This window comes from Neolamprologus multifasciatus, chromosome 19 (assembly GCF_963576455.1).
Source record: "Neolamprologus multifasciatus chromosome 19, fNeoMul1.2, whole genome shotgun sequence".
Taxonomy (NCBI): domain Eukaryota; kingdom Metazoa; phylum Chordata; class Actinopteri; order Cichliformes; family Cichlidae; genus Neolamprologus; species Neolamprologus multifasciatus.
Window position 1 is genome coordinate 6,128,741 of NC_140457.1, and position 25,627 is coordinate 6,154,367.

Below are 25,627 nucleotides of genomic sequence, written 5' to 3' on the forward strand. Positions count from 1 at the left end.
TTCTGTCTCGTTAGCTTGTGTTGATCACACAGCATTGAAATGCTTGCTGGAGTGTTACTTTTGTAGAAAATACAGAAACAAAAATAACAAGACACCCATAACCAATTCAAGAAGCAACGCCTACACGTATGGTTACACAGCTAAGCTTGGGGTAATAATGACGCTCTGACCTGTGTGTGTGGACGTTCTGTTCGGGCTGCAGGTAAAACATGTTGGTCTTTTTCTTCACAGACTCCGGGCTGTGGTGCACAAAGAAAGTAATGCGCTCAGTTTTCATTCCTGCAGCAGTGATTGCAAGTTTGTCATGTGTGAGTCTCACCATCTGGAGAGGTAGAACTCATAGAGCCGGACAGGACAGTGCAGAGGGTTGGTGACGTTCTCCATCATCTCCAGGTCCCCCTCGTTCTCCGTCTGCCTTTTTCTGAGTCGTTCTGGACATAACGGGACACAAAAACCCAGCTGATCTCTACTTCTGTGCATACTTTAGTTAAAGTCATTCACATGATTTCAGTCAACGACGCCCACCTGTCTCTTCAGAGCTGGGCGCACTGGCACTGCTTCTCTGGAATTGGAGGTAGTAGACTTTGCCGGCTCGGCTGCAGGGTTTAGAGTGGCGGGTGAAGTTGGAAAAAGACAGGCGCTGGTGCTTCTCCACGGTGTTGAAGTGGAAGTATTTGGTGCAGAAGAAAAGCAGCGTGTTGAGCAACACTATGGGTGAATAGGCACCCAGCTGCTTACACTCCCACAGGTAGGACTCCTCGACACGGGAGGAAACAACGCCACCTGGAGGAAGAGAGATATCTTTTTGTTTGCTGGTTGGTGGTTAAAGCAAGATAAACATACTGTAAATATGTATCAAGATAATATTCTAGAGTGAATTAATTCTTATTTTTGCTACAATGCTATGTCTATTAAAGAAAATAGAAGAATAATTTAATAAAATCTATTTTATTCATCGTACCACTAGGTAGTAGTTTTGGTTTCCAGAGTTGAAGCATCCCAGAGATCTCGGAGGCAAACTGATTGTACAGCTGGTCATTGAAGATGTTCTCTATGCGACCCATCATAAACAGATGCTGTCCAAACAGAGAGGGTGGGGGACGGAGAGGGTTGTTTTAGGAGAAAAATAAAGAAACATGATGGAAACCAGTTGTGCAGTTTTTCGTGGGCACCTGTTGTATCCCCAGACAGAGGTAGAAGATGCTGTCCGGGCTGTAGGGCTCTCCGTTGGGCCGTCGCACTTCTTTGATGAAGCAAGACAGACCGAAGCTCAGCTCAGCGGAGTTGCAGTCAAGGACGTCTTCTTTCACTTCAACTGGATCGGCTGTCACGGGGAGAATGAACGTAAAGCGCGGGCAGTGCAGATTAAACAGAAAATTAATCAAGAACGAGGAAAAAAACTCACATTTTTGTGGCTGCTTGTTGCGTTGCTGGACCCAGCTTCTCCAGGCTTTAACCCCATACAGGTGGTTCAGTTTGGAGGTGGCAGAAAGTGCCATGGTTGCGCCACGCTCCAGAGAACCAGTCCTCCTCCGACCCTGGATAGTTGATGGGAAAAGAAGCTTTTTATGGCCAAATTAGGTGCATTTTAAACATCATAACAACATAACGTGGAAGTACAGGGAAGCATTCTTTGTTTTGAGTCCTGGTTTTTGGATCAGTAGGAGTTTTCAGCAACATAATCAGACCGGGTATGGGGAAAAAAAACCCGCCCCCATCCTGATGGGTTCTCTGCATGTGTCTCCACATTTAAAACAATTCCCTAAGAACCCTTGACTGGCAGGAGTGGAAATAGAAGCGAGGAAGATTTGTTATGCTCTTACAGTATAATTCAAAACATACATGATTAAACACACTTAGGGGATTTTTTGTTGTCTTTTAAAATATACAAGTAATAAAATAAGCTGGCAAATTCCAAAGTCCATCATAGGGGGAAAACAGAGACCCATGATCAATGATGTCGTACCCGTTTCCGGCCGGACGAGCCTTCTCTGGGTCTCTTCACTCCTCGCTGTGGAGCACATGACTTCTGATCCAGAGACTCTGCAAAAACAAACATTTCCAGTTATCCTGCTTCTGTTGTTAGTGGATGATTTTCATCTTTCTTCTGTATTAATTCTATTCTTTTATTAATATCTATTAATCAGCCACAATTTCTAGTGGCTTAATGTTCACCTAACAAGCACAGGATTCCTGGTTTGAGTCTGGAAGGAGAAGCAGCTTAAAAAACATAACAAAAAACCCTCCAAAATCAAACTTATGGAGCTATGATTCTGAGAATTTCTGTTTTTATTTTTTTGCTGTGCTTTTTATATTTTATCTTGTCTGTCTGGATTTCTTCTTGAACTTAGCATATGTTATGTTAGTATATGTTATGCTTTCTTCAGCTGACTATCAGTGATGTCACATCTCACTAGAAGGGAAGTCATTTTCCAAGTCCATCATCGGGGAGGTTGGTGGTTGATCGTCGGCACAGCTGGCAGGAGGGTCGGTTGTCATTTGGCTCGTCTCTGGCTCTGGATCAGCTGCCTCTGGATTCTTCTCTGAAGTCTGAGTAAGTGGTAGGTCAGCTCGGTCTTCTTCTTCTTCCCTCAGAGTTTCCCCGTGATGAGGGATTGTGGGAGCGACCACTTCAGACTTCATGTCTCCACTCTCAGAGGTGTTCTGGTCTAGAGCAGTCACATACAAACCCAGAGGATCATGAAAACACTGCTGGAAGTGTTACATCTATTAAACCCAGCATCAGAATGCTCACCTGCACCGGACTCATCTCTCTGCTTTTCTTCCTCCACCAAAGAAGCCTCTGACTGGACAGCTGCATCTTTCGTGTCCTTGTTCAGTGGTGGAACCATCATGGGTACTGGAACCTTAAAGAAAAAAATGGAAAGAAGTGTTTGATTTACTGAAACAATTATTTAAACCTTATAGATTGTGAATATAATGTAAGAGGACCTACAGGCATGGGCATAGGCAGTGGAACAGGTGTGTGCTGGGAATACATGTTCATAGGCACTGGAATGAAGACCGGCACTGGGACTGGAACCATTAACACCTTCACGTTCTCCTCTCCTGCTGCCAGAAGAGGATAAAAGGGAGATAAAGAAAGAGTTAATCCTGTTTTTATGTGAAGCAAATGATTTGAAGAAGAGGAAAATGAAAGGTGAGGCACAGGAGTGGGTCACTGTGACATCACGGGCCAATTAAACAAACTTTACAAGAGACCAAAAAGTGACAGTTTGGGGTTAGCCAAGAGGAATAAAAGTGGACCTCTTAAAACTACTTCCCAGCTCCACGTTTTTATTACTGCACTCTACTCGAGTAGTTTTCCCATGATTCAGGGTTTCTAATAATCATTTTAAATCTTAGTCGGGGCCTCATCTGAGATTACTGAGCTTACAGTCAGCTGTTATTAATTCACTCCAGAAAGGGATCAGAAGTAGGTGTATGTGTACAAAAAGGTGGCATTTATTAATAAAAACATCTGAATTAAATAAAAGGAAATCCTGCTGGTGCCAACATTACTAACTGCTCTGGACCTAACCAAACTGTCTTTGCTACCAGCCGATCTGATGGAGTCGGCTACAAAAATAACACAGAGAAAATCTGGGATGTGGGCGCAGGGAAAAGCGGAAAGAGAGATTCCTTTCACAGTCTTATGATAAAAGTTAAAATGCTACCAATGTGACACCAAAAGATCTGCTGTTTGCTGAGTCTTCTGATTTACTGGAACAGCAGTTTTTTTTATTTTTCTGATAAACGCAATAACAAACATGTGGCCAGCAGATGTCGCCACTGAGATGTGGCTAACTTTTCTCATGGAGCGTCAGCTCACTCCATCAGAAAAATTTGATTTCTCATCACCGCTCCTGCATTTTTGATCTATCAGGGATGGCAAATAAAGCCAGCTGCCTCATGTCAGGACTCAGCTGACATGCATTTATCATCAGACTGAAAATATCCCAGATAGCTATAAACCTTCACATAATCACAATAAATGTAAAACCTTTCTTAATATCACTTCAATGATTACAATTGATTTGGAAATAAACATCAAATGTTGATGTCAGTTCAAAATGATCATTCTTTTGGTTTAATTTCAGAAAAATGTCCAAATGTTTTTATTTTTATTAAGAAAATAAGACCATCATGAAGTCTCACCGCTTATTAAAAAAACCTCTGCCGTGCATGGTTTACTTCATTGACATTTATCATTATTTTGGCATCCTCACATGCATACACTGTACTTTTTAGACGTTTAAGATGCATATTTTATCAAGACACTGTTACTGTTGATTGTTTTATACCTAAAAAACAGCTGAGAGGACCCAAATGTGCCGAAAGGACGAAAACAAGAGACCTGTAAGTCACCGGCAGCCACCTCATTAGCTGGAGAGGAGTCTAGGTATTTCACCTGAGTCAAATATCAGATGCTTTGTGGCATTTGGGCCACAAAACACCTCCTGTAACACATGTCGATCCCAGCAGAAGACTTTGGGCTCTTAAAACAATTAACTGCCTTAACTGAGCCACAATGTTAAGAGTCTGAGCTCCATCCTGATCATTTTGTCAGCATTTGTTGGCAAGCGGCCGAGGTGAGGTTCAAATATGTCTGTTATCTTAAATTTGTACATGTCAATAAAAAAAAGTAATAAACCATCACAACTGGGTTTTTTTTTTCGCAAATATAATTTATTTGCAGTCCTTGCTTTCAACCAAAACTTTCAAAAAACAGAGAAAATGAGGAGGAAATGAAACATGCAGATGCACATACAGCAAAATGGAATAAATATTAAAAATAAAACAGTGTACAATGGGTCGTTAAATAAAGTTCAGTAATGTTACACACAGCTGGAATCAGTTCGACTTCAACTCAAGTCAGAATTGAAACCAAACTTGGTTCGCGAGACTGCATCAGTAGTGAGGTAATTTTCATGAATCACACATTCACATCAAACAAAGTGTAACAGGATATAAAGTTAGACTGACATCAAATAAACGAATGAATGAGGTTTGCCAGACTTGAGACCGGTCAGACATTGAAGTGAGCTTAAGTTTTAACCTCAAAGATGAACGCCTACCTGAGGTTTCAGTTGGGGATTTACCAACCTTCAACTGCTCACATACTCCAGCTGGATTTTAATAGATTTCCTCACCTGTAAAAGGGGGATCTGTTGTTTTTATAATTCAAGTATTTAATGCAAATGCTTTAAAGCAGATGGTTGTAGATTTTTACTCCGGGACTCTACCAGCTACCAGAGTAGCTTTGCATGATTCACAGTTAAAAATAATCCCCATTTATCTTTTATTAGGCCTGACTGCAGCCCCTCGCTCTAGCATCCCTCAGAATGTAGCCGCTTTAGCCCCTTCCCTGTGATCTTAACAACAGGTGGGTGGGGTCTGTGCCTAAACGGACCATATCAGAAATAACCACTCTCAATGACATCATACAGAGCTGAGAGTTACCAAAAAAAAAAAAAAAAAAAAAAGCCTGAAACTTAATGTTTCTTAAGAGCAGTCTGAAGCCGGATGTTTTACTTGCAAATAAACTGAAGTCACAGGCTGTTTTAATTGTGAGCATCCGCAGTTGTTACAGTATATATGGAAAAGGGTAATAGGTCCTCTTTAATGCAGTCACCATCCTACACAATAAAACCACATGCCTCCAAATGGGGTATCATCTTCATGAGAAGCTTATTTAAAAAAATGACCTTTCAGCTTATAAAGAAGAAAAAACTCTCACATCACAGGAAATGGAGGAATAGTAGTATGGATGAGGGGCCATCATGAATAATAATTAAAAAAAAATGAAATCCAAATTTAATAACAGGTTTTAATTATTTGACACAATTCTTCTTCTTCTTCTTTTTAATGAGTGAGGTCAGTGACTTGTCTTTTGTGGATCTCTTGCAAATACCCACCATACAAACTAAATACTCATAGCGGAGAGAAAATACTCAGCCATGTGATTAAGTCATAAATATTGCTGTCTTTACTTCATATAAAAATACACAGAAAGCCCCTTTAAGTGCATCGTTTCTTTGTAGTGCCAGATTACAAGTATGAATTCACAAAAGTACTGAAATGAGGTTTTTTGCCTTTGTTCTTAAGGCTCTGGAGGTAATCATAAACAACAAAACAATATATGTATGAAGTAGTGTAGAAACATCGGTTAAACCCTGTAGTTTTCAATCTGTGTCCGAGCTCAGCGGAAGAAGAGGAGGAGAGCGTCTCACGTTGGCAGATCAGGAGGCTGTGGAGAGAAAAACTCGGGTGACACACTCGACCCTCTCAAGAAGTCAGCTGGAAAATGCAAATTCATTTCAACAAATCACGCAAGCACAACATTAACAGGTTTAAAAACCAAACAAACAAACAAAAAGGGCTGTAGTTGTTGTAAGACTCACAAACATTCACACATGCTGAATTCACAAGCTTTATTCTTTACATGTTATAAAGCAGAAGGGAATTTGTGTATGCTCGGAAGACTCACCTTCAGTTTCCAGTTCGGGAATCACTTTGTAGATCAGTCGGGTGTGATAGAGCTCGAAACAGGGCACGGGGCAGAGGCTGGGCTCTCCTGAACACGTCTTACAGTAATACGACGTCTGCCTGCCCAACGGCTCGCTCCTGCTCTCACAATCTGTCTTTTCAAGCTGCTCCTCCTCCTCGTCGTCTTCTTCTTTTTTCTCCGTCTCCTCATCCTCTGCCCTCTTCTGCTTCTTCTCCGCTCCCTCTTCTTCCTCCACCCTCTTCCTCTTGTGCTGTCTGCAAACCTTGCAGTCTGAGTAAGTCTCTCTCTTGCCCAGGAAATGGCGCCCGGTTAGACGCGCTGGCAAGCCATCACACGGTTGCGTTTCTTCCTGACATTTTGGGCATGGTGGCGCTGGCGTGGAAGCTTGAGCTGACGGTTGGTCAGACTGCGAGGAGCTATCTAGCAGAGCTGGTGCAATTGTTAAAAACAGCTAATTGTGAGCAAAGATTGAAGAACAAAAAAATATCAAAAAAGAAACACCAGCTGTGGACTGCGGGAACGCTGCTGCTGAGCATAGGATTCATTTTTATTTTAGGTGCATGGTGTGTAGATGGAGCAGTGACTGATACACATAAAATGTCAACTCTTAGTGAATGATGGCACAAATGGTAGCAAGTCTATCAGAATATTAGCCCACTGAGCTAAACTTTATATAAATCTAAATAAATTAAAAACAAAGAGGAAACTATAATAGTTTTAGTCTGTCTGATGATGCTTCAGGGAAAGTGTTTGTTGAGACTTGTCTCAATATCTACAACACTTTCAAAGATTCAGTGTTTTTATTATAATGTCTGTGCCGCCTCTCATACACTGAAGGACTGAAACCAATAAAAACTAAACCCAAACTAAATATTTACAACAATAAAATCTATAAGAAAATCAGAAAAACCTACAGTGGCCCTGAGAGGTCGAACAGGAACTTAAGAAAACACCAGCAAACAGAAAAATGTTGCAAAACAACACAAAACACAGAAAAAAATTCACATTGGGTTTTTCTGTTTCCATTGTGTTTTATGTGTTTTTGCGCCATTTGCTTGTTTTCTTAATTTGCAGTGTATTTGATGCCTCAAAGCCACTGAATACGAATCCACTATGGAAAACTTGCTGAAATTAAATAAAACTTAACGCACAAAGTCAAAAACATAAGAGTAAAAACTAATTAGAAAAAACCCTGGTGCACTCACAGTAACAGCATTAAAATAACATGATTATTTTTAATATTTTGAATAACTTTTATATTATTTATCATGATTCCCTTTTTTAAGTTTCACTAGGAAAAACAATTTTATTGAGTCATACTGGTTTCTCTTTTTTGTTAACATTTCATCTTACAAAGTTGAGAAAATTAAACTGAGACCCTGATGTTGACTTATATAAAATATTAGTTTTATGTGAGGCAGACGATTAATACATAAAATATTGATTCTCTGTCTGTTGTTGGCTGACAGGAGGAATAATGCTGATAAATTTAACACTGGTAATGCTAATGGAACAGTTTTCCAGTAAGAAGTAAGGACACTGGGATTCATAAATATTTAAATATATGGAAAAACATCTTTTAAATTATCTAATCATTGCTGTTGAGACAAACATGCAAAGCTGTGACTTGTAAAACACCCCCAATAAACAAAGACAATGTAGTAGGTTTGTGTAAAAATCAACATATGTCCATTTAAAAACTTTCAGAAATTATAATTTTTTTTTTTAAAGGTGCGTTACCGGTACATGTCTGTTAGTGCACTGTGTATTCACCAGGTGTTTGTTGCTGTGCTGTACTGAGTTTTACTGTCAGGAAGTTACTGAAAGTGGTGCAGCTCAGCTCCCAAATCTCACTAATCAACAGGCAAAACATGTTGAGGTGATTCCTGCAATTACCTCCTGATTCAGTGGAAGGCAGCTGGCACATGCTCTCTTGGTCCATGGTGAAGGGCCTGCAGAGAACGGACTTGTTCTTCATCTGACGCCGACGGGATGAAGGCACACGCATGGCATCGGTCTGGGTACTGGCCTGCATATTAAGTATCAAATAGTAACAATAAACGAGGTGGATCTGACTCATAATCTTAAATTTGTTACAGTGGACAGTTTCTCCAACAGGAATCATTTGAGTGTCAAAATGGGTGCCATTTGATCGTGGCTCAAGAGTTGGGTGTTCGTCTTGCAATCGGAAGGTTGCCGGTTCGAGCCCCGGCTCGGACAGTCTCGGTCGTTGTGTCCTTGGGCAAGACACTTCACCTACCGCCTACTGGTGTTGGCCAGAGGGGCCGATGGCGCGATATGGCAGCCTCGCCCCTGTCAGTCTGCCCCAGGGCAGCTGTGGCTACAACTGTAGCTGCCTCCACCAGTGTGTGAATGTGAGAGTGAATGAATAATGGTATTGTAAAGCGCTTTGAGGGCCCCGAAAAGCGCTATATAAATGCAATCCATTATTATATTATTATTTGTTTAGCAGTCTGTGCTGTTTGACATCAGAGATGTAAATCTTGAGGCCACCTTAATGTGAAACTGCTCTCTGCAAGTCCAAAAATCAGGTTTCAGCCTTTCTGAACTACAGCTCTATTAAGAATAACAATGGATACTGGGGCACCAGTTTAGCTCACAGGTTGAGCAGATGACCCTCTGCGTGTCTTCCCCCCTCTTCACTCACTGCATCATTAAGAATAGGAATGGATACTGGAGTCACTCGGACTGCATACTGACACTTAGTTGTACAGTGTGAATACATATTGTTTGATCTCTGTGGACTCTCTTTACACAGCATGCTTGAAACATGATTACAAATTTTGGGTGAAGTATCTAAGATGCACCATTTGGAGAAAATCTTCAGGTAGTTTCAACAAAGCAGTTTTCTTTATTTATTCTCTTTTAGATCTTTGAGGTCAATGAAAAATGCAAGTGACAGGTGTTGTCGCCATGGCTACGGCAATTTTTCATACAGAGTCTGCTGAGGTTAATTGCGATCTTTGCAACGTGCTCGGGAAGTTGACACTTGAGTACAGAATGCCACAGAGTAAAGAAAATAAATGATAATGGACCCAGTAATATACACAATTGATCCTCTCTAATAATGTCAGGCAAAATCATCTAACCTGAGAGAACAAATACACACAGAAACAGTACATACGTGGTCGAGATTCTTGCCGTCTACGTTGGAGGTCGGTAGAGCTCCTAAAACAAACAAACAGACAAAACACAAAACCCCAATAATATGGTTATAATTAATAATATGAGATCTGACATCACAAACACAAACCTAAATGACTTTAAATATTATCAGTTGCTTTAGTGGCAGCTATCTTTTTTAAATATCTGTACTGTGCTCATTACAGAGAAAACATTTACATAAGAGAGCTTCTCACTTATTGCAAATACTCACTCTAGAAAGGATAAAATGTTTAAAAACCAAATCTAAAGACACTAAATACACAAAAAATATTAGAATATTAGGACACTGGTTTTATGGATGTGTGCATGTACTAACCAGTCAGAGTGGTATCTGCTGACACGCTGGGCTGTGTGGCGGAGCCGTTGGCCAATGAAACGACGTCAGCTATGACTGGATTCATCTTTGAGGAGTGGTGGGGTTGGGTTGGAGCTGGAGCTGGAAGTAGAGAGCGAATGCAATCCCTTCACCCAGATGCTTCAGTGTTTACCACGCAGACCTTACTTGGTTTGTTTTGATTTAAACACCATTTGAGAAGCAGCTCTGTAGCTTTCTAAATTTTTTCAGATTTGAAATAATTACTGCGCGTGTTCATGTGCAGCTTTACAGTTTTGAACATTGTTTACCATATGGGGTCTGTGGCGCCGTCCCGTTACTGCTGCTGTGTTGGCTCGTCTCAAAGTGAAGGTGGCAGTACTGCTGTAGGCAGGGCAGGTTGCAGAAGTTACGCACCGAACCCAAACACTGCAGCTTCTCCGTCATGTAGCCCTGCTTCCTGCAACTGTCGCACCGACCCATCTGCACCAAGACATAGGAAGACACGACCACATTCAACACGCTGCAAGAGGCATCGTGTGATTCGGTGTATAGTGCAGTGGGGCAGCCGTATTCTCACCCCGTAGTAGAGTACAGTGTACTGGGACATGCAGTGGGGTCTGCAGAACTCCTCCAGCTTGCCTCCGTAGTGACTGTGCAGCATCTTCTGTGCAATGCCAGAGCAGTAGGTGCAGGGACGCCAGACATGCTCCTTGCTACGAGAAGTCAGGTCATGCTTGAAGAGCAGCTTACAGTCTGGAAAACACAGCAGGAGGGGTATTACCTCAGCACTACTGCAAACACAATAAAGCAATCAAATCTGGAAATTAAAACAGAGAGAAAAGCTAGAGAGAAAATTCAGATAGTTCCTGAGAGATAAGAATTATCTTGTACTTTTAAAATTACAAAAAAGTCAAAGTAGATTGTGAGTTAGAGTTTGAGAGTCAAAAATAATAACCAAGATGACCTCTGATGAGGATTTGCAAAGGATCACAGCAATAGAGTGGCACATGGCTGAATTTTGTTTAGTAACTAACATGACGAAACTTGACTAGCATCAACAGTGTAGAACAGGATGAAGGCCATCTTTGAGCATTACTCACTTTCACTGCAGAAGATCAGGTCCTGCTGGTTGTAGGCGATGGTGTCAAAGATCACCTTATCCTGCTTACACCACTCGCACATAGCAAGGATATTTTTCTGGGTTTTATACTGCTCACAGCACATCTTACTGCAGAACACAGAAATTCGACCCTGCAGGCAAAAACAACAACTAGTATATTCCTTTTTTATGGTGCGGCACTGGTCATGCAGAAGGATATGAGTGAGTTTACTTACCTGGTGGCTGAATAATAGCGGCTTGGTGTTGAACTGTTTGCTGCACTGATGACAGGTCAGTTTGGAGGTGTCACCTAGTCGGCCCTCTGCCAGTTTCAGTGGCTGACCGGCCTGCGTCTGTCCTGGCACAGAAGGGGAGGAGGAGATGGCCGGATGGGGAGGCACTAGTGGGGGCACTGAGGTATGACTGGGATGATTGCCTGGATAGGGAACTGAGGATGGGTAATCCTGAGGGACGGGAGGGACTGAGCTGGCTCCGGCAGAAGGCCCAGGTTTGGGGGCATCTCTAACAGAGGGGTCCCTGAGAGAAGAGGCTCCATTGGTCAGGTCTGGCTGGGATATGTGGCCAGATTTCTATGAGACATTAAGGGAAAAGAAAAAAAAATTACAAGACGGCTTAGACCATCAATGTGTCTTTAAATTTATTAATGCCACTGTTGCTTTACCCTGAAGATAGTCACACAGGTGTAGGAGCAGAAGTTACGTATGGTGCCATCCACCATGGCAAGGTGATACTGAGGAACGGCGGTCACTTTACACAGGGAACATGGGAATGCAGTACCTGCAAAAAAATAAAACAGTCATTAAAACTTGAGATTTTTCCTCCAATGGAGCCGAGAGGCTAACTAATTAAGCTAACTAATTATTTTCTATTCTGCATGGTATCTTAATTTGTAATAAATATACTGCTGTAAACCCTGTGCTTGTGACATGACCCTGACACATGTGGACGCGTGTGTGACATACCAGTGAGATTATGCTGAGGTGGTCGACTCTGTTCCACGCAGACCACTGAACAGTAAAGCTGAACTTTTCCCTTCTGGTCTCGTTCCATGTTGGTTGTGGACACGACCACTGTCTTGTGACAGTACGCGCACTCTGTTGTCTTTCTACAGGTCTGTGGAGGAAACGATACGAGGGTGCCGAGCATGATTTTTCTGACATAATGAATAATGAGAACAGATGCATGCATATATGCACACAGAAGCAGCAGCTGTGCTTGCGAGGCGAGTCTGTGCTGCTCTCATTTTGCTCAAAGAGACTCACTATAAAACATTTTGTTATGAAAAACACTTTTTTAAAACTAAGAAGTTGGATCAATTATTGTAACTCCCGAAAAAACTTCACACTGCCCAGGATAAATCCCTCTTCATATGATACGACAGGGCAAACCACTGAACCACCCAAGTACGCCAAAACATCAATTCAAGTCTAGCATTCGTAAAGCATATATCTTCAAAATTCAGCAGATTCTGATCATTTGGACACATATGAGGGGGCACAGATGCCCCTGAGCAATAAGGTGGCAAAAAAACAAAAACAGGTTTTGTTATAAATAAACAACATGTCTCTAAAAAGTTAAATGTATAGAACTGTATCTTATTCTTATCTTATTCCAGTGTTTTTTTCTAATGTTTCTATGTAACTTTGCACTGTCCACTTTCTGCTGTAACAAAACAAATTTCCCACGTGTGGGACTAATAAAGGTTATCTTATCTTAACTGATACAAGGATATTTATACCTGTTTGTAGGTGCTAATGCAGGTGGGACCACAGAAGTTGAGCTGAGACTTCTCGATCGTGAGCGTCTGACAGGAACCTGATTTGGTGTTACAGTAAAGGCCGCAGCCTTCGCAGCAGTTCATAGCTAACTGACGTATCTTGCGCCAGGTTACAAAGCAAGCGTCGCTGCAGAGTCTGTGTAGGCGGCCTTGATGGGTGACCTCGTGCTCAATTGGCTGTAGAGATGATCACAATCAAAACGTGGAGAAGCAATAAATACAACCAAAATGAAGAGACGCTGACCTAAAATTGGATCTTTATGTTACACACGTGAAGTCTTTTACCTTGTTGGAGACTTTACAGACACTACAGAAGGGTCTGTCAGTCTGGCGCTCTGCCGGTTTCTCTGGCGGCTTCTCTGGCTTTCTCTCCACTTGTTTATCAGCCCATTTGTCAGGAACCTTGTCAGTCTGTTTCTTCTTGTGTCTAAAGACGGACAAACAGAACTGGCCGCAAAAGTGCATGAAGGTGCGGTCGTCTGCTGGGATCGTGATCATGTCCCTGGGCTGAACAATCTCCCTGCAAAGAGTAAAACAAGAACTAAAAACAACACAGACTCAAAATATCACCCATGCGTGTACACTGTCATAGGGCCTGAGAAGTCCTGCCATTGTGGATTGCTAACAGGAAGTTTAAGCTGTTTTGAAGGTCACACAGTGCATGAGCTGGATAAAGCATACAAAATATACAAACAAATCGCATAAAATATAACAGAATTCATATGTAACCCTCAAAAACTACTGCTTATAACGCTGCAGAAAAATGAGGATTCAAAATTCTGACATGTGGATCCCTGTGCTGGTTTAAATGGAATAAATCAAATCTTTTGATTCACAGGTAGCGCAGGAAGCCCTTGTTTTGCAGGCTTGCTGTCCAGATCAGAACAAGGACTACCACTGCCACCTAAAATCATAGATCGAGTTTTAAGTTTGTCCGATAGCTGAATGACATCAAATGAAACTGGAGTAGCAGACCCACAATGACCAATGAGACTGGACGGAGCAACAACTGAAATTTTGAAATAAAAGTGAGGGGAAAACCAGCTGCTCCAAAGCAATGTGAAAATAGAGGCAAAGGGAGAAAGTTATGCTATGCACTAAAGGGTCTCACATTTCAGTGACATTTAAAAAATTTAAAAGTAGATCATGTAAAATAAAGTAGCATTTCGTTAGACTCTCAAGTGACCATCCGTATACGGTTTTCATAGCACCACAAGGCAGTAAGTTCATATCGATGCCCAGTGGAAACAAGTGTGTACCTGTTGCACTGGAAACAGCATCGGTTTTTAGTGGGCAGAGGAAGATGGCCCGTCAGACATACGGTGGAGCAGAAGAGCTGCGTCGATCCTTTTCTCTGGAAAGCCGTTTGACCTTTCAGCAGAACCTGAAAATGTAAAGTCACATCATTGTACAAATTCTCAGCAAATAACAGCATTAATAAGCTAAATACAGAGTTACGTGAAGCTTTTCAAATTGCAGTTTTCCTTTAACAATGTGCATTTTTGCATTAATACCTTAGAGCAACCGCTGCAGCGAACGCTACCAGGAACTGGGGGCTGTGGTGGGCGCGGCGGTATTGGTGTCAGAGCTGGTAGTGAAGTTGGGACTGGAACTGGAGGTCTGACGGGGAGGGAAGCCATGGCTTGTATGACAGCTCCTCTACCAGGGATAAAAATGGCAGTCGGAGTCGGGGCTGGAATCGCTGCTGGCACTGAGGTGGACAAGAGGTTAACAAAGCTATCAGGCAGATTTATTAACCCTTAGATAATTCGCAGATTTTTCCTTTCTGCCACTAATCCGTGGTTTATCATTAGGTCCAATTTCAGGCCAATTTTCAGACCAAGATCTTCTTTGGTTCACTGAAACTCTATGGTGCATTATTATTACTAATAATAATAATAATAACACAATTTGAACTCTTGTTATTACAGTTAAAATCAAATAAACTACAACATAGCGTATAAGACATCACCACTAATGTTAAAACAAATTCACTCACTGGTAGGAGAGGTGAAGGTGTTGCCTCCACCTACGGAGAAGACAGAGCTGATCCTCAGCTCCTCCTGCAATAATAAAACAATAAGAAATCAGACTGCGCATTTCTGTCTGTCTTTCACGCTGCTAGAAATCACATCAAAAAGGTCAAAAAATCATTTATTTAAAAAGACCCTCAGAATCAGCCATTTTTGGTACAATAACTTCCATATATTTAATGAAGGCAGGTAAAATTTGATCTTCATGCTGTGACTATATAAGAGGATGGCATATTGCTCGCATGCTCCAAAATGCTGAAAAAACATGACTTAAATTTAAAAGCACACAAATTTTGAACCCACGTCACTTCAAAGGCCTGCAACTGTGAAAATATTAACATAGTGTGAAAATAAAATTTGACATGTTATTGTGCAAAAGCAATCGGCTGATTCGGAGGGGACTGGGTGGGATATTTTTAAACTTGACGACCGAAATAATGAGTCTATGCATTATAGACTCATTATTTATTCATTATGAAACAATTTAGTCTGTTAGCAGCTTCAATCCAAATACAGTGAGGTAATCTTTGCCTTCTCTCTATACCAACCTCCTGGTGTTCGAGCTCCTCTTTGATCTGTCTGATGGAGCTCTGAGGCAATAACGCAGCATCGTAGCCTTCATCAATAGGCTCCTCTTTTATATTCACACTCGGAGAAATCGGGGGATTGCTGTCCTCCACCGGAGCTGCCTCTGACGTCTGAAATAATAGAAAGCGTCCATAACTACTCAAGCTGAAAAGGCAGTTAACTGACAGTGTTTTCCAACCCTCACCTCTCCCTGCTGACTGTCTTCCGTCTCCTCTGTTTGGTTCAGGACGCCTGCATCTAAACATGGAAAGGAGAAAAAGCAAAACAAAAAACGGCATGTATTATTGTTTTCGTTATTTTTTTAGTAAACACTTTAAATAAGTTGGAACAAATATGATCTGCAGAGGAAATAGATGTCAATCAGGATCCTTTCCAGATGGTATTACATCCCTTTCTGCTTTTGTAATTCGATCAATCCCAACACCACTGTCTGACAAGCAGCCTCAGACCATGACGGAGCCTCCACTGTGTTTCACAGATGGCTGTAGACGCTCTGCTGTACCTGTCTGATGATTTGAGCTAAAAACTTCAAATCTGGATTCATGACAGGTTCTTGTTTAGCTTCTCTTCTTTCAGAATGGCTTATTGACCGGCAGTACTTCCACTGAGAGCTTCTGTCAGTGTATTACCTGATACCAACAGATGCTAAATTCTAAGATTTTCTGAGAAAAAAAACAAACAAAAAGGAAAAAAACCCAAATTGAACAATAATTACCAAATAAAATGCATGCTATGATTTTCATTAAACCCCTGGAACTCCACAAAAATAACAAATTCTGATTCATGTGGTATTAATATTGATATTACATTAAATCGATATGTTGTTGGTCACACACAGGAACTGACTGCCACTTATTCTAATTGTAGCATGGGGATGCACTTGTTAAATTAATGTTTTAGCACTTTTTTACTGTCTATAAGTTACATTTAATTCAACTGAATTATGGTAAATGGTCTGTATTTGTATAGCGCTTTTTACTAGTCCCTAAGGTCCCCAAAGCGCTTTACACAACCTGTCATCCACCCATTCACACACACATTCACACACTGGTGATGGCAGCTACATTGTAGCCACAGCCACCCTGGGGCGCACTGACAGAGGCGAGGCTGCCGGACACTGGCGCCACCGGGCCCTCTGACCACCACCAGTAGGCAACGGGTGAAGTGTCTCGCCCAAGGACACAACGACCGAGGCTGTCCGAGCCGGGGCTCAAACTGAAAACCTTCCGATTACAAGGCGAACTCCCAACTCTTGAGCCACGATCACAACGAGTCACAACAAGTCAGCTCCTCGGGCGCTTTATATTGTAAGGTAAAGACACAATAACACAAAGAGAAGCCCAACAATCAGACAACTCTTTTTAACAGGAAGAAAAGTCTGGCAGAACCAGGCTCAGGGAGGGGCAGCCATCTGTTGCAACGGAGTGGGTTCGATTGAAAGAAGGAATTCAGTATTCATATTTTTCATATGTACGTATTTGCACTGTGTGTACTTCACAGGGTTGGTTTTTTTTTTTTTTTTTAATCTGTGACACCTTTTGAAACCATTTTCACAGGTTTTGCAGGTTACAACGTCTAATGGCTCAGTGGATCTTAAATGATGATCCAAGCGGATGGTAAAAATATTTATTTTAGTCCTTTACCTCACTGCACAGACATTTCCCAAATTCTAAATCATTTAGTAGAATTAGAAAATAAAGTGAGTCTGAGCTATCCTCATTCCTGTCTTCACATTTCTGAGGTACATCTGCAGAGCAGCTCGCCGGGATTCAAATCATTTGTATCTTGGACTAAAAGAAGTAGGCTTCAAGGAGAACATCCTGCACTTATAATGCTTCTCTTCATGCTGTCCTCTTTAAAGAAATAGCTGGTGTTTCATTCCTGTTAGCTGCAGACCTGCAGGCTTAACAGACTTTTCTGTGCTGGTAACAGGTAACCTCTGTTGCTTTCGCCACTTTTCAGCCTCAAAAGTCCCCAAATCATTCGAAGTTAGTGAAGGTTATGAAAGTTGGCTGCTTCTACACTTGAGAAGCCCCATCCATGTGCTGTTAAAACCGTCAGTCTGCAAGTAAAATGTTTTGATTTCAAATAGTCAATCTATTAAATTTCAAATGCTGCCATTCATTCTTGTTTAATTGTCAAGTTTTGTGACGTAATCAGACAGTGCTGCCAGATTGTGAGCTTTTCCCTCCCCTTGTTATTAGAAATGTGTGTGACATGACATGAGCCTACACATCACTGTATTTTTATTTATGTCCTTTGCTTCGACTAATATTTATATTCTTTTAAAAAGTATTTATTTAGGACTGCCTTTTTAAATTTTTAATGCAATTACTACAGCCTCACTTTAATGTTACTATTTTGTTTTTTTAGGTTTCTCATTTTTACTAAGCATACTATTTATATGGTATTTTAAATTACTGAATATTTGTTTGCTTTTCTTCTAATCATCTGCTTATAATTGCTTCACAGATGAAAGACATCTAAACTGACCTGCATATGCAGTAATAACATATTGTTATTGTACCTTACACTATAAAGTGCCTTGAGGCGACGATTGTTGTTATTTGGCGTTCCACAGATAAAGCGGAATTTAATTGACACCATTGTGGCTTCATGAGGATTGTTTTTACTTTTATTAAGCTCCACCCTTGACTCAAAGACTGTTTTATGAGCTGAATCGTACGCTGTGACTAACTGTACAAAAACAGTGGAGTAGAAATTTAAAAAAAAAAAAAGCCAACAGATGAGTCACTAATTATCGTGTCCTTCAAAAATAAGCAGCGTTACCTCTGCTGTTGTCTTGTGACGAGTGGAAGGTGTTGGCGGAACCGGTGCTCCCTGCCCTCTCTTCTTGCTCCTCCTCCTCTTCCTCCTCCTCCTCCTCAGCCTCCCCTACTTTTGGCTCAGAACCAAAGGTATTGCTCGGAGCTTCGCTGTTCTCCTGCTGCCTACTTTTCCTGCCGGCCTTATCCACGTCTACATCCTCAAGGGTGCCCATGGGCAGGGCAAAGTGCCAGTCTTCATCATCTTCCTCCTGCCCAAATGAAGGAAGGCCATCCAGCGCGTCATCAAAAGCCGCTGCCCCGCTTCCTCCTCGTCCACCTCCCCCTTCGCTGGTCCCCATTTTAAAAGAATCCTGTGGGTCAGAGATGGGCGAGGCAATGCGAGGAGGTGATGACTCGCCCGCCCCTTTGTCTATCTTTTCTTCTTTCCTGCTGCTGTTGCTATCCTCCTCCTCTTCCTCCTCCTCCATTGGTTGTTGTTCCTCTTGTCCTGAGGTTTGGTCCACTCCCTTCGTCTCATCCTGTCCACCACTCTTGGAAGATGCATTGGAGCCCCTGGAGGAGTCAGCGAAGTCTCCCAGCCCCATCACCTCGTCAAACACCCTGGACATGTGCTCCTCATGCTGCAGAGGAGAGAGATCTTTATTATTTCTTATTTCACATCCATATACAACACAACTTTTGACAGATAAGGGCCAAATATGTTCAGTGGAAACATAAAATGCATCCTGGATACAACCCCAAATTGGATAATTAGTTAAGAAACTTGATACACACAATCAAAGATATAATTAAGGCATCAAGTGTCATTTTAGTTTAACATAAACCAGTTTTCTGACTAGAAACACATATTCTAGAGATAACCAAACACGTAGCATGACTGGCTGCTGGTGTCTTACTCGAGTTAATGCATTTTTCTGTTATTTCTGCCAATTTTGAATAAAGCACAAAGATGTTTTTATAATTCATTAATCTAAAAACATCTAGCAGGGAGTCAGCTCCCAGAGACTCCCATGGTAAGAAAATAAACTCTTGATTATGACTTTAAAAAAGTATGAATTTCTATACAATAGACAATAAAACATCCACGCAAATAACAATCATTTTAAAGAAAAATACAAAAAAATCAACGAAAACCTGCTTAAGATGATAACACAGACACATAGGTCAAAATTAAGACCCAAAAAGCATATGGACACCCAGTGAGACCCTCAGAAAACCTGGCCATGAAATCAAAAGTTATCAGACCCGTGGAGCTGTAGTCCAAATCTGATAATTTTACCTTGTAACTGGGACAAAATGTAAAGCTTGATTTTCAGACTTCGCTGGTTTTGTTGGTAAAGACCATAAGACACTTTACAGCACCCACTGAGCCAGCAACCTCTTGACAGCAGTATCTTACATTCACCACAATCAGTGGCCTCTGTGCGCACACACAGGAGCTTCTGTTGTAGTTTGACTATGCCTCAAAGATCTACCTATTGTATGGAAACACACATCGTCAAGGCAGCACGTCCCATTCTTAACCGAGTGTTATGGGTTTGTGGGGAAAAAACAAAACAGCCTTCCCTGCAAGAAGAGCTTAAGGACACGTGCCGTCTTATTTCAATTAAATATTATCAAAACTATTTTTCGTAAAAATTTACATTTTAACTTTTTAACTAGAATCAAGAGTAAATCATTATATTCTGGAATGAGGATTATGTTGAGCACACCCTCTGCTGGGCTCCAGGCTGAATTGTGGCACATTTCTGTAAATAAAATAACAGGAACTGAAATGGCTCCCCTACACTGGCAGAGACGTTTTATCTAATCACTCTTAAAAATGCTACCTTCTCATCACTCTCTCTGTGTGAGCGGAGATGTGACTCTCTGAGGGTTTTCTTGATGTTACTCACAGTTATGGACCTTGTCCTGGTCTTTCTGGGTCTGCCCGAGCGTCTTCTGTTCTCAATAATGAGGCCATCATTTTTGAACTTTCTGATAATATATTGAATTGTGGAGGACGGGACATTGATTTGTTTGCTAATCTGACGAACAGAGTGTCCCAGTGTGTGCAAATAAACAATGCATATTCGTTTCTCTGAGCACACCTCACTGATCTTTACCATAATTTTCTTTTTGTTAAATTGGAGTTGCTGACCAGTTTCATGGTAGTTTATAATGGATGAACAAGGCCAATTAGCGCAGAGTATAAACACCTGGCTCTTGCAGAGCAACCACAGGTGAAGATGATCCACTGATGATGGACCACACAAACAAAACCTGTTCAAATACTTTTTCCAAACTGAGATCATGTTTCTTTTGTTCCTAAGAGAAGGAGGGAATGTCTTAACCTTACGTTAAAGGTATTATTTAAAAGCAGTCTTAAATATTCTAAAAAAAAAATAAATAAATAAATAAATAATAATAATAATAATTGCATTTATATAGCGCTTTTCAAGGCACTCAAAGTGCTTTACAATGCCACTATTCATTCACTCTCACATTCACACACTGGTGGAGGCAAGCTACAGTTGTAATAAGCCTTAACAGCAGCTCTTTTGAAAAAACATTTAACTACAGTAGGGGAGTTTACATCCACTCATCATGGGTGAGTGGATGTAAACTCACCCATGATGTGGATGTAAACTCACCCATTTCTTATTTATGACAGGGTGTAATAATTGTACAGTATGCATCTTTAATGACTTGAATGAACAAGAACACAAAGTGCACAGGTTTGAATGAATTTTTTTCTTAGATACACATCCACTGAAATGTGTTTAAATGTCGTTTGGCAAGCTGCAGTTCTAGTAAATGCTTTAGGTAGTCATCCACAAGCTTCTGAATAGATATCTGACCTCCCTTCTTAGCAGAATTGGTAGAGTTAATTTAAATGTGCTGATTTGCTGGCACAAACTCTGTTTTTTAAGTGTAGTCCACAAATCTCCAATAGGATTGAGCTCAGGGCTTTGGGAAGGCCATTCCGAAGTTTAATATTAGCCTGTTTTATCAATTCTAAAACCAGTTTTGATATGTTTAGGATTGTTGTCCTGTTGGAGTTTGAGCTGTCTAGCTGTTGAGTTGAGGTGAAGTTGAAAACTTTGGAGATAGTTCTCCTCCTTCATCCACTCTTTATGTAATGTAGAAGTAACTATATAATTAATTGCCCAACATTGGTCATTATATACTGTATTTTGCAAACATAGTTACAGGACTCTCTCCCAGACCACAGACTCATACTCATAATACAAGTCAGAGCTTTATAAAAAAAAAAAAAAAAAAAAAAAAAACAACAACAAAGTTGTGTTTTCAAAATTGGAGTTCCAGTTATTTTTACTTACTTTTTACTTCCAATAGTGTTAACATACTACACAGGTCATGAACAAGATTTTTTTTTTAAATTTTCATTGTAAGTGGGCTAAAGCACTTAATTAAAAGTAGTCTAACATAAATGTAAATGCTGTAATTTGATTATTTTAATAAACCATGTAACTTGGATGGATTCGATGCTGGCATGACCACAGTGCACGTCAGGGAGTTTGTGTGTTCGCTCAGACACGTGAAAAATTAGAGGGAACATCGCACCGGAGCATCTCACACTTCTGATAATCAGTTGTCTGCTTAATGTTTATTCAGCTGTGTAAAAACTATAACTTTAATCTCAGCCAAACCGATTTACTCAGGAGCAAATAAAATACTGAAAAAAGCCAAACAATAACATTTTTAAGTTATCTAAGTGACTTATGTATCATGTTTAACCTGAGTAGCGAAAGACTGCGGTGGGTTTGAAGCCGGGAGTCCGGTGTTCTCACGGCTCTAGTGAGCCTTGAACCTCTGCTAGCTATCGAGCTAGTGGGTAACAGACGTCTCCAAAAACGTCGGAGCGCTTTTGAAAATATGTAGTGTCTTGATAAACTGAAATTTGAGGTTTACACAGCTACATTCTCGCCTGAAAATATGTTAAACGTTTATTTTGTGACCCAGAAAGTATAATAAGAGTAATATTAAAACTAACTAGCTGCCGCCATTGTTGGAAACTGAGCAGGGCCGTGCTATGAATTCTGGGACGCAGTTTCTTCTTCTTCGGGGTTTAACGGCAGTTGGCATCCCTGTACATGCAGTGCTGCCATCTTCTGTTTTAGTCCGTTATTACACTCTTAAATCCTACTACTTATTCCTGCGTCTTTTGGGATCTTACAAATAGTCGAGTGTCGACTATTAAATTAGTCGTTGACGATTTTGGTAGTCGACGTAATCGTGACTAGTCGACTAATCGTGGCAGCCCTAGCTGCCACACAGTTGTAGTCAATCATGTATACTCATGAGAAATTAACAAACCTTGGCCATGTCAATTTAAGAACCTTCATTTATAGAACCTTTAGCACCACTCACTTAAAAGATGGAAGTGAGTATATGTATAAATTTGACCCTGAATGGATTAGAAAAAAATCCAAAATACATTAAGCTTGTACACCCAATTCTTGGTTTTTAAAGTCATTAAAGATGTGTGCTGTACAGTCATTGCATGCTGGAAAAAGAAAAGTTCAAAGAAATACTTAAAAATTCCCAAAATATCATGAAATTTATGCCCATGATGAGTCTATGAAAACGTCACCACAATTGTACATGTGGAGTTTAGAGGTTGTAGGGCTAACTTAAGTCAGCTAACTTGGGCTACATCCACGTTGGAAGCCATTTGCTCGGTGTTTGTAGTTTTGAAGCCGAAGCCTGGTTGCTTGTGGACCTCCCCCTAGAGTTCGATTGATCAGGCATCCATCAAATGTAACAACCAGGTCACTCTCAGATGCAAAAAAAACATGGAGTTCATGGCTCTTTCGAAGGCGGCCTCAAGTGGCCATTAGAGGAACTACAATTTTTGTCATGTGGCAATCAAAAAATGTACCAGAAAATCCCCGAAGAGTACCAATGCTATAACTCTGGTACCTGTATATAAATGTAATAACATTGTACTGGTTCTAATCTTTTAATTATACAAATATCATTAAGACTAATGTGAGTTAAACGTTAGCTTTCACGTTTTAGTGCCTTTTTAAAGGCTCCAGGCCTCATGTCTAATTATTAGTTGTATGAAAGAAGAGTGGGGGCGTCCCACCAAACTCCATTTAAAATTCAGCCATATTCAGAACTCACTCATACTTTTGAGTTCAGACACACCCCAAAAAATATTGTTGGTGATGGCTACACTCCTCACGCAAAAAACGGCTTTAATGTAGCCACAGATAATTTCAATACACCCCCCACTTCTCATTATTCTCAGCAGTCCTGGCCGATGCTACGTGGACACTGCTGCAACCCAAAAGTTGGTCTGCGGCTAGCTTAATAACAAGCTCCCGATGTGCACATCAAAGGCTCGTGGACACAATGTTCTCAACATGTTCGTTTGCTGCTCTGCAAATTCTCGGCATGCATCAGCACTGAATAGCAAAGCAGCAAGCTAGCCGCTAACACTAGCCTGAATGTGCGAATCTCGACCGGCCCACAGCAACTAAATAACACAGTGTGTAGCTGGATCAGCTAATCCGTTTAGCGTCCAGTTGAGTGCCGCTATAACTACAGCCTGGTTGTGAATGCCTTACCTTTAATCGTTTAAGTCTATATTCCTCCGAGTCCGCCATGTTTTAATTATGCTGCAGACGCCGCGCTTCGCACCCAGCCGCCCACCTCCTCTCGGGGTTATGGGTCATGTATGTATGCAGAGGATGCTGATGTTCACCGAGGAAACGAGCGGACCGACAACAGACGCCGAGGAGTTCACTTCGTAGGGAAAAAAACTTGTATATTAGGCTACTTTTAAAGTGAATCCAAAGACTACTACAGAAGAAACAAAAGTACTTTCATAGAAGAGATGTGGGTTAAGATTACCGTAATGACTAGATAAGCGTTCCCTTCTTTTTACTCCTGAAACTGTAAGCATCATAAATGTCAAGTAGCGCTGCACAGTCTTTTCTTATAAGCACGTCTTGAACTTTAGTTTTTAATACGCAAACTCACACATCAAACACTTGCTTTTTAAAAAAGCCGTCTCCATGGCATTTTTTTTTATTGCTGCTATTTTGTGGTGATTACGGTAAACCCTGTTTGTAAGTGACTATGAAATGCTGCATTTCTTACTGAAGATAAATGACAAGCGTTTGTTTCATCATTCCTACGCATCCTCCATATTCCTTTTCCCCAGTTTGGTAACACAGTGGATATTTATGTGCATGTGTCAGTATACTGTCAGGTGGGTGACAAATTAAAGAACCTGATCCTTAGTGCAAATCAGCGCAGAGCTGTTTTGATTGATCACCTATTATTAATGGAGAATCACTCCCAGGATTACATAAACATGATGTGAATGATGTTCCACGGCCTTCAGTCTCCAGCTGTCAACCCAGTTTTACATCAATAAGAGATTTTATTATCATCAAAACACCGAAATAAGGAGATATTTGTGGAGGAATGGCGTTAAATCACTCAGATAATTCTCCACAGACTTGGACAGTCCGTCCCCAAAGGAGCACCGAGGCTTATCTGGAGGTGCACACCTTACTATAACAGTTCTCTCCTTAAAGTTGCCCTCTGCAGTTCATCCTTTCAGAGGTCGCATCTCCTGTCCGACAGGGGCGAGCAATTTAAATGTACGACCCTACCGTAAGTATTAGTGTATTTGCGCAAAATATATATATTTCCTGCAGTAAAAATAATAACGGTCATTCCATCTGGTAAAGAACAGCTGAGATTGTTGTGAGTATGATATTTTAAAGTGTGGATGTGGAGTTGTACAGTCTAATAGCCACAAGCAGTACTCAGTCCTGTTGCTTGGGGCAATGAGCCTTTTGCTGTGTGTAATACGAGGACTAATCACCCGTGGGCTAGAGTGAATTGTTCGTGATGCTGAGGAGATTCTTCAGCATCTTCCGCTCAGACATCTCTACCATCTCAGGTACCACTCTCAGAACTAAACCAGAACCTTCCTAATTGATTTGTCTATGTGTACTTCTAGATTTTAACCTCCATCAGTGATACAGCCAACAACAGCAGAACTGTCTAGAAATCTCTGTAGGTGGCACAAGTCTGATCTGTACCTTGAGTCTGAGGTTTAGAAGGTGAAGAGAAAAGGTGATTAGACAATTCTCAGTGGTGCTCCTGTGCTGTTCAGTATGCTGCCTGAGCATACTGATGCAATCTTATTATACAAATGCATTTTTAAAGCGGTATTTATCAGGAAAACTAATAAATAAAATAACTGTAATAAATTAAATGAAAAAGAAAAGTGAGCAGGGAAAATGTTCTTTTTGTAGCTATAACTCATGGCAAAGCCT

General features: G+C 40.9%; 1 protein-coding gene across 2 annotated transcripts in view; it reads right to left on the bottom strand.

Moving 5' to 3' along the window:
• LOC146495827 (zinc finger MYM-type protein 4-like) overlaps positions 1–20,674 on the bottom strand; it is a 29,029-nt gene extending 8,355 nt beyond the window's left edge. The window contains exons 1-28 of one of the 2 annotated variants that reach the window (XM_085142728.1): positions 20,216–20,674; positions 18,322–18,940; positions 15,716–15,768; positions 15,492–15,641; positions 14,910–14,973; positions 14,425–14,621; positions 14,170–14,294; positions 13,196–13,430; positions 12,872–13,087; positions 12,096–12,246; positions 11,795–11,910; positions 11,349–11,702; positions 11,114–11,264; positions 10,591–10,766; positions 10,322–10,493; positions 10,014–10,133; positions 9,657–9,700; positions 8,408–8,540; positions 2,957–3,069; positions 2,756–2,867; positions 2,415–2,669; positions 1,967–2,043; positions 1,406–1,538; positions 1,173–1,324; positions 962–1,076; positions 526–783; positions 320–431; positions 171–239 (exon numbers count right to left, since the gene is read on the bottom strand). In XM_085142728.1, coding sequence (XP_084998854.1) covers positions 171–239; positions 320–431; positions 526–783; positions 962–1,076; positions 1,173–1,324; positions 1,406–1,538; positions 1,967–2,043; positions 2,415–2,669; positions 2,756–2,867; positions 2,957–3,069; positions 8,408–8,540; positions 9,657–9,700; positions 10,014–10,133; positions 10,322–10,493; positions 10,591–10,766; positions 11,114–11,264; positions 11,349–11,702; positions 11,795–11,910; positions 12,096–12,246; positions 12,872–13,087; positions 13,196–13,430; positions 14,170–14,294; positions 14,425–14,621; positions 14,910–14,973; positions 15,492–15,641; positions 15,716–15,768; positions 18,322–18,940; positions 20,216–20,614 — 4,871 coding nt within the window. In that variant the 5' untranslated portion in view covers positions 20,615–20,674. Of the gene's footprint in view, positions 1–170; positions 240–319; positions 432–525; positions 784–961; positions 1,077–1,172; positions 1,325–1,405; positions 1,539–1,966; positions 2,044–2,414; positions 2,670–2,755; positions 2,868–2,956; positions 3,073–8,407; positions 8,541–9,656; positions 9,701–10,013; positions 10,134–10,321; positions 10,494–10,590; positions 10,767–11,113; positions 11,265–11,348; positions 11,703–11,794; positions 11,911–12,095; positions 12,247–12,871; positions 13,088–13,195; positions 13,431–14,169; positions 14,295–14,424; positions 14,622–14,909; positions 14,974–15,491; positions 15,642–15,715; positions 15,769–18,321; positions 18,941–20,215 lie in introns of both variants that reach the window. The other variant, XM_085142727.1, reaches the window with a different exon arrangement.
• Positions 20,675–25,627: the final 4,953 nt, after the last annotated feature.